General features: G+C 37.9%; 1 protein-coding gene across 1 annotated transcript in view; it reads left to right on the top strand.

Annotated features, from left to right (window-relative positions):
* The window catches only part of cers3a (ceramide synthase 3a), a 36,015-nt gene that overhangs the window by 15,096 nt on the left and 8,572 nt on the right, over positions 1-12,347 (top strand). The window contains exons 3-4 of the mRNA XM_034680628.1: positions 8,076-8,193; positions 12,144-12,262. Of these exons, the coding sequence (XP_034536519.1) occupies positions 8,076-8,193; positions 12,144-12,262 (237 nt within the window). The remainder of the gene's footprint in view (positions 1-8,075; positions 8,194-12,143; positions 12,263-12,347) is intronic.

The following is a 12,347-nucleotide window of genomic DNA, read 5'->3' as shown; positions in this document are numbered from 1 at the left end:
TTCAAGGGTGTTTATTTGACCTTCTTGATAAAACATACTTTCAAACATACATTTTATGTAGATGGACTTGCAGAACTGAACTATGTGATGGTAAGAAGCTTTAGCGATCAACAGAAATATCAGCACCCTGCCTCCACTCTCCCTGCACCAGGCAAACAGATTCACAGGCAGTTGCAGGTGATAAGGCAATCAGTCAGCCCCAGTGACACACACACACCACACACACACACACACACACACACACACACACACACACACACACACACACACACACACACACACACACACACACACACACACATACACACACATACACACACACTCCCAGTGATAAGTGAGAAACGGATCCCTGCCTCTACAGAGTGTATTTGATTTTTTCAAGTTTTAAAAAGGAGACTGTCTCCTGTAACCACTGTGCAACAGATGGAGTGTTGGGAGACTTCCACTGTAAAAGTAAACAGCGTCTAGCCAGCAGTGAGGTAAAGGTTAATGATATCCTTTTGAACAGAATTGAAATGACTTGATTCATCTGGAGGCCCAAAAATAGCTATTAATGGACAAGGTTGTAAGTGTAAACCCAAGATGACTGACACAGTGTTAAAGTACCCAGACCAAAAGTTTCTTCAGTGTGGGCAGAAACATTTTGACAATTTGAACTTGAACACCTGTCACATTTGTCCTCTGCTTCTTTATAAAACTCAGCAAGTCTTGATTTAGAGAAATGAACCCTGTGCACGACCTTAAAGTGAATGAGAGTAAGACGTGGACAACAGGCGACAGTTCGCATCCCTCCTAGCACTTCCTCCCACCACTCCTCACTTAGATAAAGTCCCAACTCTGCCTGCCAAGCCAGCCTAGTTTTGGTGTTGGACTGATCACAATGGTCAAGAATGAGGTTGTATATGTTCTGAGACCATCCCTTCCTTTTTAAACTTAAAGGTGACATATCATGCAAAATTGACTTTTTAATGGTTCTCTACCTGAAATATGTTTCCCTGGCATGTCTACAAACCCCCTGAAAATGAAAAAAATCCATTCTGCCCCTGTTCTGATTTCTACACCTTTCTGTAAATGTGTGTGAAACCAGCCGTTTCAGACTTCAGTGTTTTTGTTACGTAACAACAATATCCGGTCTGTCACGGAGTCAGAGCTCGGAGCTTGTTCAGCCCATAGACTGTATAAAATACAACTCAACCCCTCCTCCGTTTTTCATTACCTGCACAAATGTGTGCTAACAAGGAGCTTAGGAGGGAGGCATGCTAGTTGTAGGCTGTCTTAATAAACACAAAGGTCGGTTTTACTCCCCACGTCTGCAGATTTGAAGATCTAGAGGATGATTTTTATTTATCATGGATAAGTGCTAGCGCTAGTTAGCATAGCCACATAGCTACATGTCGTAGCTGTAGCTGTGTACCAAGACACATGTCTACATACTGACAAATAAAACAAGAAACACAGAATCTGTGATCAATCCTTCAGAAAAGGTCCCGCTGCCTTTCTGGCAGAGGTCGGTTTTACTCCCCACGTCTGCAGTTTTGAAGATCTAGTGGATGATTTTTATTTGTCATGGATAAGTGCTAGCGCTAATTAGCATAGCCACATAGCTACATGTTCATAGCTGTAGCTGTAGCTGTGTACCAAGACACACGTCGACATACTGACAAATAAAACAACAAGAAACACTAAATCTGTGACCAATCCTTCAGAAAGGTCCTGCTGCCTTTCTGGCAGAGGTCGGTTTTACTCCCCACGTCTGCAGATTTGAAGATCTAGTGGATGATTTTTATTTATCATGGATAAGTGCTAGCGCTAGTTAGCATAGCCACATAGCTACATGTTCGTAGCTGTGTACCAAGACACACGTCTACATACTGACAAATAAAACAACAACAAACACTAAATCTATGACCAATGGTTCAGAAAGGTCCTGCTACAGGCGCCTCTCCGTCAGGATCAGATTCTGGATCAGATTCAGAGGGTTGAAGTAACATGATCTCTGAGCAGCCGTGTATATTCAGCCAACATGTAAACATTAGATCAACGTGCTGGAGAGCCGAGGCACATCCACTTCCTGAGGGGGCGTGGTCAGAGAGAAAACAGAGTGTTCTGAGGAGGACTGAAGAAGAGGACTTTTCAGGCAGACCAAAATCTTTATTTCAAAGTGTTTTTTTGAGCATAAACTTTAAAGACATGTTTTGGGGACCTCTTAGAACAATATATATTGATGAAAAAAGCGTGATATGTCACCTTTAAGAGTGAACAATTGTTCACTGACATGTTGAGATGGCAAAGAAGGAAAACAATATTCAGGCTGGATTTATTTATTTATTTATTTTGAACTCGTAGGTATAGGTAGGTAGAGGTAGCGGCCTCATTTACAATATAGCCAAGCTAATACAACAACAGAAAAACCAAACAGAGGACACAATCATACAAAATATGTGAAAATGTTTTAAACACTAAAAAAAGAAGAAATAAGTAAAACAATAAAACCATTAAAATCAATTATTGTTTAATTATTGAGGACTAGAACTAGTAGTTCCCACCAACCGCGTATCATTTAGACAAGATCTCAATGGTTTAGTTATTTTCCACTGTGTTCCTGTTAATGATAGACATCGCCTCAAATGACTGAAGTATCAAAAGGATCCATATTTTGATTTGAGAATCGATTTTAGAGCATAAAGATCTGGTAACGGAAGTCTCAATATTTCAGTATCGATCCACACATCACTATAGACCACACTGTTATCCTCATCACACATATCACCTTCAAAGTAAGTTGTCTTCACCTGTTTATCATTTGGATCAATAAACTGCAGGAAATAACGCAACAATAACCTCAGATTGGACATTGGATTCTTTTAGAAGCGCGTCAAAAACACCTCACTCCCACACCCAGACAGTGAATAAAATCAGCCAGAATAGTCACTACAGTCTCACTTGGAAGTATCTGAAGAAATTGTTTCTAGGCTAATTGTGTTGGGTTGCTCACTTATCATTTTTACAGGTAAAACCAAACCAGCTAAGAACTCACTGAAACTAAAAGAGAGGTCAGAATAAGATCAAATAAAAACTTATGAAAAATCCAAATATTTCTAACCTTAGTGCTAACTGACACTGAAAATAAAAAACATATTATATACAGTATATTCTGATTTGATATTGTATTACAGTTTTACAAACTGCCAGGTGGTTGCTTTGGTTCTTTTTATAACATTTGTTACAAAATCTTAAGCTTCAAATGAGTGCACATCACCACAGGTTCCATGGTCAGACATTCACATTTTAGTTTCCACATTTTCAAAGAAGGATTGTTTAACATCCCACTGAGATACATGACTTCAGTTTTTTTTTATCTGTCCAGCCAACCATGTCTCATGTCCATGAATCAGGTTTTACACCCGCAGGCCCAGTCTTAATGTCCACACTCACACACTCACTGACTTTAAGGCATGTTCCCGCTGAGTCCATGAGGGGTTAGGGCTGTCCCACTGTCAAATCTTTAAGTGTGTGAGGGATCTCTTGCAGACCTTTTTAGCCCTTCATGCACCCTTTCCATAAGTGGGTATATCTGCAGACTTAGCTTGAGGGAATTACCCATAGTTCACAGCATTGTAACGTGAAACACTATTGCCAAAGGAAGCCTGCAAGCATGGAAGGGCAAAAGAATGGCAAGAGAAACACTTAACAAGAAGCATGGACGGTGCAAACAATGTTGACGTTTTAAAAAGAGGCTTGGAATTGTTCTAAATAAATCCCTACTGCCTCTAAGGCGAGCTACATGATGTCATGCAGGTTACGTGAGAAGTCGTAAATGGCTGTTCCATTCCTTCTTTACATTTTTGAGCAGTTGCAGCCTCGTGCACTTAATCACTTTCCAGGTGACATCAATTTAGTCAAAAAGACAACATGGCTTAGGGTTTAGGGAGGAGATTCAGCCATAGTCTGAATATTACATGTGGACTTAAAGCCTTAAAGGTGACATATCACGCAAAATGGACTTTTTAATGGTTCTCTACCTGAAATATGTGTCCCTGGCATGTCTACAAACCCCCCGAGAATGAAAAAAATCCATTCTGCCCCTGTTCTGATTTCTCCACCTTTCTGTAAATGTGTGTGAAACGAGCCGTTTCAGACTTCAGTGTTTTTGTTACGTAACAACAATATCCGGTCTGTCACGGAGTCAGAGCTCGGAGCTTGTTCAGCCCATAGACTGTATAAAATACAACTCAACCCCTCCTCTGTTTTTCATTCCCTGCACACATGTGTGCTAACAAGGAGCTTAGGAGGGAGGCATGCTAGTTGTAGGCTGTCTTAATAAACACAAAGGTCGGTTTGACTCCCCACGTCTGCAGATTTGAAGATCTAGTGGATGATTTTTATTTATCATGGATAAGTGCTAGCGCTAGTTAGCATAGCTACATGTCGTAGCTGTAGCTGTGTACCAAGACACACGTCTACATACTGACAAATAAAACAACAAGAAACACTAAATCTGTGACCAATCCTTCAGAAAAGGTCCTGCTGCCTTTCTAGTAGAGGTCGGTTTTACTCCCCACGTCTGCAGATTTGAAGATCTAGTGGATGATTTTTATTTATCATAGAAAGTGCTAGCGCTAGTTAGCATAGCCACATAGCTACATGTTCGTAGCTGTGTACCAAGACACACGTCGACATACTGATAAATAAAACAACAAGAAACACTAAATCTGTGACCAATCCTTCAGAAAGGTCCTGCTGCAGGCGCCTCTCCGTCAGGATCAGATTCTGGATCAGATTCAGAGGGTTGAAGTAACGTGATCTCTGAGCAGCCGTGTATATTCAGCCAACATGTAAACATTAGATCAACGTGCTGGACAGCCGAGGCACATCCACTTCCTGAGGGGGGCGTGGTCAGAGAGAAAACAGAGTGTTCTGAGGAGGGCTGAAGAAGAGGGCTTTTCAGGCATGCCAAAATCTTTATTTCAAAGTGTTTTTTTGAGCATAAACTTTAAAGACATGTTTTGAGGACCTCTGAGACCAATATATATTGATGAAAAAAGCGTGATATGTCACCTTTAAATTAGCCTCCTAGTTTCAAAATGTCTTATTCTTGCAAACGACCAGCAGGGGTCAACTGATTATGAAAATGGTCCTCCTCCTCAGCTGATTTATTCCCTCAGTAACATTTCCTAATGATGGTCTCAATATCTACTTTGGAGACTCCTTCAATAAAGCATGATGTTTATTCAGTAAATGATGGTCCAACTCAGATTCACACACACTCTCAGAGGCACGATGGATGAGTTTTTATGGATCTGTTAGAGCGTGGTTTTAGGGAGGGAGAGAGGGTGGTCTTGGTTAAACATTTAAAAAGTCAACATGAACTCAAGGCTGGAGGCAAGATATGTTTGCTTTTTCAATATTTAACCCAAACAGCAATTTTCAGTTACCTGTATAATGTCAAACAGCAAGATCTTTGACCACAAGAGACAAACACAGGATAATAGTGAATATGATAAACTCAGAGTGATAGTCTTGAACATACTCTGTGAGTGGAATAACTTTCATTGACCTGAATATGCAGAGGCAGCTTATCTGAGTAGGGAGTATGTATTTTATTGATAAGGAGTTCAATTTCTCATAGTAGTAGCAGGCTTATTATATATTTACGCATCATATTCTGTTATTCTTGTCTTTATGATGTCTCATTATAAGCTGTGTGATCTCCTGCTTTTAAAAGATATGTAGCCTTGCATGAAGCAAAAATTAAATTAGATAGATCCCAAGCTTCTAACCTGAAATCTGATTTACTGCGACATCAGAAAGATTAAAGATTAGGAAAACAAGCTTTGCAGTGAGACATTTATGTGATTAGTAACTGTTATGGGGGGGATCATTTTGTGAGAGTAGGATGAGTGACTTTGGCAGCAGATGAAATCCCCCTAGAGTCCAGACTCTGGTGGTGGTGGTTGATGAACTCTAGGAATTGAAGACTTGCAGAGACAAGGTGGAGATGGGGAGGTGGAGGGGTGCGCACCATCAATGCAAGAAGGAACTAGCTGGAGAGAGAGACACATTTAAAAAGACAGCAGAGAGTTGATAGGCTGATGATAAGGGCGTGCCACTGAGCTATTGGATGACAGCTGCCGCTGATTAACCAATGACAGCTCAGGAGCATGCAGCTGTTAGCAGGTGAGCTATTGAACGAGGGAGAGGAGAGTTTTAAACAACTGCTGTTTATCGCTTTTATAGTCTTCCTGTCTGAACTTTCTCTAGAGCCACATTTATACCCCATGTCCCAACTTGCAGAATTTCTGGATTGGAATCTTTAACTTTTTTTTTGTGGGTTGAGATTAAACCTGATCTAGCTCTAATTGTCTTCAGAATATTGAAGGTTGCTGAACAATGCCTTCTATCTTATGGCTCCTCACTGCTGAGGTACTGATCCTCACATTTGGATGAAGGAAGAAGCCTACTATTAAACTGTGGTTAACTTAGGTGATGAAAACACTTCGTTTAGACATTTGAAAAGATGCAGCACCCACTGCTCTCCTTTTTACAGAGCTGAAGTAATCAGTTAAACTTTGTATATGTGATGTCAGGTGGCACTCCTTGGGAGGATTGCAAATTAGTTCTTGTTTTGCTGTTCACCTTGTAGTCTGATGAAGACATATTTGCCAGCTGACAAGGGTTTAGTAATCCAGCTCATTGATACTGCAGGTTGTGAAGTCAGGCCTTTGGAAAATTTTTGTTCTCAAATGAAAGATATGTATGTAGAATTTATGTAGATTCTTTAGGGAGAACTTGTTTCTTTAATGAACATATTGACACTAAATGAAACCCCCTGCCAGTTTCTTTGTTCTGGCGCTGTGATTGTGTGCATGTGGTGTGCAGTGTTTCCATTGTTTTCTTCATTATATGAGAGTACTTTGGTAAAACTGTAAACATGGTGTTATTTTTCTTCAGATTATTTCATCTTTTTAAATACAGTTTAAGTACAGATTGATATGAAATATGTTGGCATACACTCAAAATAAAACTGTAATATATGAATATATTGAATAGCAGACTGTCATTGTTGTTATTGCTGTTTCTGCATCCTGTAGTCGTTAAGAATATCAAGTCAGGGATGATGTATGATGAGCAGGTGGTGGTGCAAAATATGGTCCTCACAAGGTGAGACAAGGCTCTGAGTGACTTGTGACAAATGAGTCTGCAAATGTTTGAACTTCACCTGTGTTTTAAATTTCCGTGATAGTTTATCACTCATTATCACATCTAAAATAAATCCTCTTTCAATAAAGCTGTATCGACTGATGGCCAAAGTTTTTCACCTTTTTTGATTGGAAAAAAAAATGTTCAAACATTTTTAGTCATTGTCTTCTTCTCATTTCTCTTGTATTGTCTGTTATTATCTTTCTAATTTGTGAAGCACTTTGTAACTCCATTTTGAAAAGTACAATATAAATTAAGTGTAGTATTATTATTGTTATTATTTTATTGATTGTTTTATTACTAGTATTATTATAATTGTTATAGTGCATGTTTATTCATGTATTATTTATGCATTCATTTTTAAAGTGAGTAGTAGTTTTGTTAAAATCTGAAGATGAGTATTTTTTATCAAACTGGAATATTTTATTTTCTGTTTTCTGCTAGCAATTCTCTCCCAAACTAAAAATCTTTCATTAATCTTTCACCCCTCACACTTATTTCATAAACTCAAACTTCTGTCTTACATTTGATCAAACTTGCATTCAATAAATTATAATCTTTATTAATTCCTGAAATTCTTCTTTATGTTCAGGATGTCAGTCCATATATTAAAAAACTCAATCCCTATATTCACCCGAGCTTCAGTGATCTCTGTCTTTTGCTTTGTTTATGCATGTTTCTGTTATTTTTATATTTTCAAACTTGCATTTCAATTCTTCTTTCTACACCATCATTTTATGCTTTTAAAGAAAATCTCCAGACAAGTCTGTCTAATATGAACATGTGTTGAATCAAAAGTAGTCTCATCCATCATACCCTGTACGTCACTGTTATCACTGTTAACATTAAAGGCTATTTGTTGTTGTGTGTTTCAGGTGGATAGCTACACCTTTAGCTCAGTCTGCTGGAATCAAACAGAGACACCATCTGAAAGCAGAGCACGTCCCCATCCTGGAGCTCTACTACACCTGTCAGAGCAGAAACCCAGCTCAGGTAAAAAGAATCCCCCTCATTAATCATCAACGTCCGTTAATAAAACCGTTTATTAGTGTTGACATCATGACAGGAAACTAAAACAAGCAGGGATATGAGTCCCTGTTCAACCTGACTCTTATCTTTATGATGTCTCCATCATTACTGTAGCATCATCACATTATAAACTCAGCTTCATGATGTCTCCATCATTATTGTAGCATCATCACATTATAAACTCAGCTTCATGTTGTCTCCATCATTATCATAGCATCATCACATTATGAACTCAGCTTCATGATGTCTCCATCATTATTGTAGCATCATCACATTATAAACTCAGCTTCATGATGTCTCCATCATTATCATAGCATCATCACATTATAAACTCAGCTTCATGATGTCTCCATCATTATTGTAGCATCATCACATTATAAACTCAGCTTCATGATGTCTCCATCATTATCATAGCATCATCACATTATGAACTCAGCTTCATGATGTCTCCATCATTATTGTAGCATCATCACATTATAAACTCAGCTTCATGATGTCTCCATCATTATCATAGCATCATCACATTATGAACTCAGCTTCATGATGTCTCCATCATTATCATAGCATCATCACATTATAAACTCATCTTCATGATGTCTCCATCATTATCATAGCATCATCACATTATAAACTCAGCTTCATGATGTCTCCATCATTATTGTAGCATCATCACATTATAAACTCAGCTTCATGATGTCTCCATCATTATTGTAGCATCATCACATTATAAACTCAGCTTCATGATGTCTCCATCATTATCATAGCACCATCACATTATGAACTCAGCTTCATGATGTCTCCATCATTATCATAGCATCATCACATTATAAACTCAGCTTCATGATGTCTCCATCATTATTGTAGCATCATCACATTATAAACTCAGCTTCATGATGTCTCCATCATTATTGTAGCATCATCACATTATAAACTCAGCTTCATGATGTCTCCATCATTATTGTAGCATCATCACATTATAAACTCAGCTTCATGATGTCTCCATCATTATCATAGCATCATCACATTATGAACTCAGCTTCATGATGTCTCCATCATTATTGTAGCATCATCACATTATAAACTCAGCTTCATGTTGTCTCCATCATTATCATAGCATCATCACATTATAAACTCAGCTTCATGATGTCTCCATCATTATTGTAGCATCATCACATTATAAACTCAGCTTCATGATGTCTCCATCATTATTGTAGCATCATCACATTATAAACTCAGCTTCATGTTGTCTCCATCATTATAGTAGCATCATCACATTATAAACTCAGCTTCATGATGTCTGCATCATTATTGTAGCATCATCACATTATAAACTCAGCTTCATGATGTCTCCATCATTATCATAGCATCATCACATTATGAACTCAGCTTCATGATGTCTCCATCATTATCATAGCATCATCACATTATAAACTCAGCTTCATGATGTCTCCATCATTATTGTAGCATCATCACATTATAAACTCAGCTTCATGATGTCTCCATCATTGTTGTAGCATCATCACATTATGAACTCAGCTTCATGATGTCTCCATCATTATCATGGCATCATCACATTATAAACTCAGCTTCATGATGTCTCCATCATTACCATAGCATCATCACATTATAAACTCAGCTTCATGATGTCTCCATCATTATTGTAGCATCACCACATTATAAACTCAGCTTCATGATGTCTCCATCATTATTGTAGCATCACCACATTATAAACTCAGCTTCATGATGTCTCCATCATTATTGTAGCATCATCACATTATAAACTCAGCTTCATGATGTCTCCATCATTATTGTAGCATCATCACATTATAAACTCAGCTTCACTGTGGAAACATGACATCTGGGATACATGGTTTAACCATGCAGATAATAAGAGAGCTAAATGAACAAATGGACAGTCCTGAGGTTAGTTTTATAAACTTATGATAATTGCAAAGTAATCACAGATTTTTAAAATCTACCTTAAAGGGATATTACTTAAGTTAAAACGCTTAGCAACATGAATGGACATTCATGCTTGCTTTAAATAATGCCAAACTTTGAGAAACACTGTCCAGAAAAGGATCAAGAAAAACCTCAAAGGTATTGCATATGTCAAAAATAAACTAAAAACACAGCATGGCAAATTCAAGTCCAGCAAGAAACAACAGATGGGCACATTGACAAGAGTGTAACATTACTAAGTAATATCAACACAATGTAGTGTCCAACTTTACACCTGTAAAGGTAAACTAATCATCCCCTCTTTTTATAAGCAGCTCATCACTAAACGATGACCAAATGTATCACAACAACACACTGCACAACAAGTAGCCTGCATTGGTCAGTTCACTTTTCCATCACAAAAAGATAATTCTCTGGATGTTTCACACGTGAAGCAAATCATCTCATACAGTGTAATTGTGTCTTATCTCACATGGGGAAAATAAGACCACACTGGAGAGTTTGTAACAGAGACACCTGGGCAACTCTGTCGAGGGGGAGAGGGGCTCTCAGCATCAGCAGTGAGCTTAGCCAGCTGGTGCTGTTTGAAACTGACCTTGGTGTGAACTGAGCTCACATCAACAGTAAATGCAAATAACTTTGGCCTTGTGGAGAGAACCATCTGACAGGGTTTTGAAGCTGAATTTGCGGCTCAGAAATGTTTCTTTATCCATTTCTGCTCGAGGAGGTTTGTTGCTGCTCACCATCCACAGCAGAAACAGAAAGCGGGCTGAAGGTCATAATCCCAGAATGTGTGTGTTGATAGTTGCTCAAAACAATAAGTGGTGTTCAAATGAGTTTGAATTAAGGCATATGTGAATTAATTTTCCAGCAAAAGTTAATGCTGCATCCTACAGTCTGCTGGTTGAAGCCACACTGCAAAAAATGCCCCTCCAAAAGAAGAAAAAAACTTATTTCAAGGTACTTTTACTTAGAAATAAGCAAAAAAAAATCTGCCAATAGAAGAAGTGAAAATGTGCTTGGTAAGATTTCTTAAAATAAGACGTAATATTTAGAAAACTGTGATCTTAAAATTAGCAGGGAAAACTTATTTGAATCAATATTGTCCCAGTATTTTAAAGCTTAGTGTCTCAGAATAAGACAGGAATGATAACAATTAGTATTTTTTTACTCAAAAAAAGATTTCTGCACTAATACATTTCATGTCAACTTCTTCATTTGAGATATATTCACCTTCATTTGAGTTGTATTATAGCAGCACTTCTCTAGGTTTAAGACCATCTTGTACTTGAAATAAGATGACAAAGTTTAATTGTCTCATTTTGAGATATAATGTCTTCTCATAGTGAGCTGGATATACTAATATTCAGTCAGGTTGTTTTTTAGGATAAGCAAGCTATGCTCTTCTTTCTTTCTTTCTTTCTTTCTTTCTTTCTTTCTTTCTTTCTTTCTTTCTTTCTTTCTTTCTTTCTTTCTTTCTTTCTTTCTTTTCTTTTATCAATTCTGATAGACTCTCCAATATAATGCATTTACTTAAATCAAGTAAAGTGTTTGTCTTAAATCAAGATTATCCGTCTTCTACAAATAAGATCTCAGCTTGAAAAATGTCTGAAATGTTAAATAAACCTTGTTTCTTCTAAATTACAACTCAAAACCAGATCATTTCAAGATTGTTTGACTTAACAACATATTTAAGATGTCTTAAAACAAGTCCCTCTATCTTGCTCAAATGTTACTTGTTAAGTAAATTTATCTTAAATCAAGTGGGAGAAGACATTTTGACTAAAAATTAGACAATTTCACTTGGTAAGATTTTGAGTTTTTGCAGTGCAGTTTTTTTAGATGACAGATTTCATTGTTTTGTGTGTGTGTGTGTGTGTGTGTGTGTGTGTGTGTGTGTGTGTGTGTGTGTGTGTGTGTGTGTGTGTGTGTGTGTTTTCTCTCCACTGCAGGTGGATGTTGATGGGCTGTCTAAGAAGAGCAGCTTGTCTGTGAGGCAGGTTGAGCGATGGTTCAGGAGACGACGCTCTCAGGACCGTCCTGGAGTCCTGAAGAAGTTCACAGAGGCCAGGTCACTGCTCTCTCTCTCTCTCTCTCTCTCTCCCTCTCTCTCTCTCTCTATCTCTCTCTATCTCTCTCTCTTTCTTTCTCTCTCT

The sequence above is a fragment of the Notolabrus celidotus genome, chromosome 3 (assembly GCF_009762535.1).
Source record: "Notolabrus celidotus isolate fNotCel1 chromosome 3, fNotCel1.pri, whole genome shotgun sequence".
NCBI lineage: Eukaryota > Metazoa > Chordata > Actinopteri > Labriformes > Labridae > Notolabrus > Notolabrus celidotus.
Note: the sequence above shows the minus strand (reverse complement) of the source record. Positions and strands in the feature narration are given on the sequence as shown.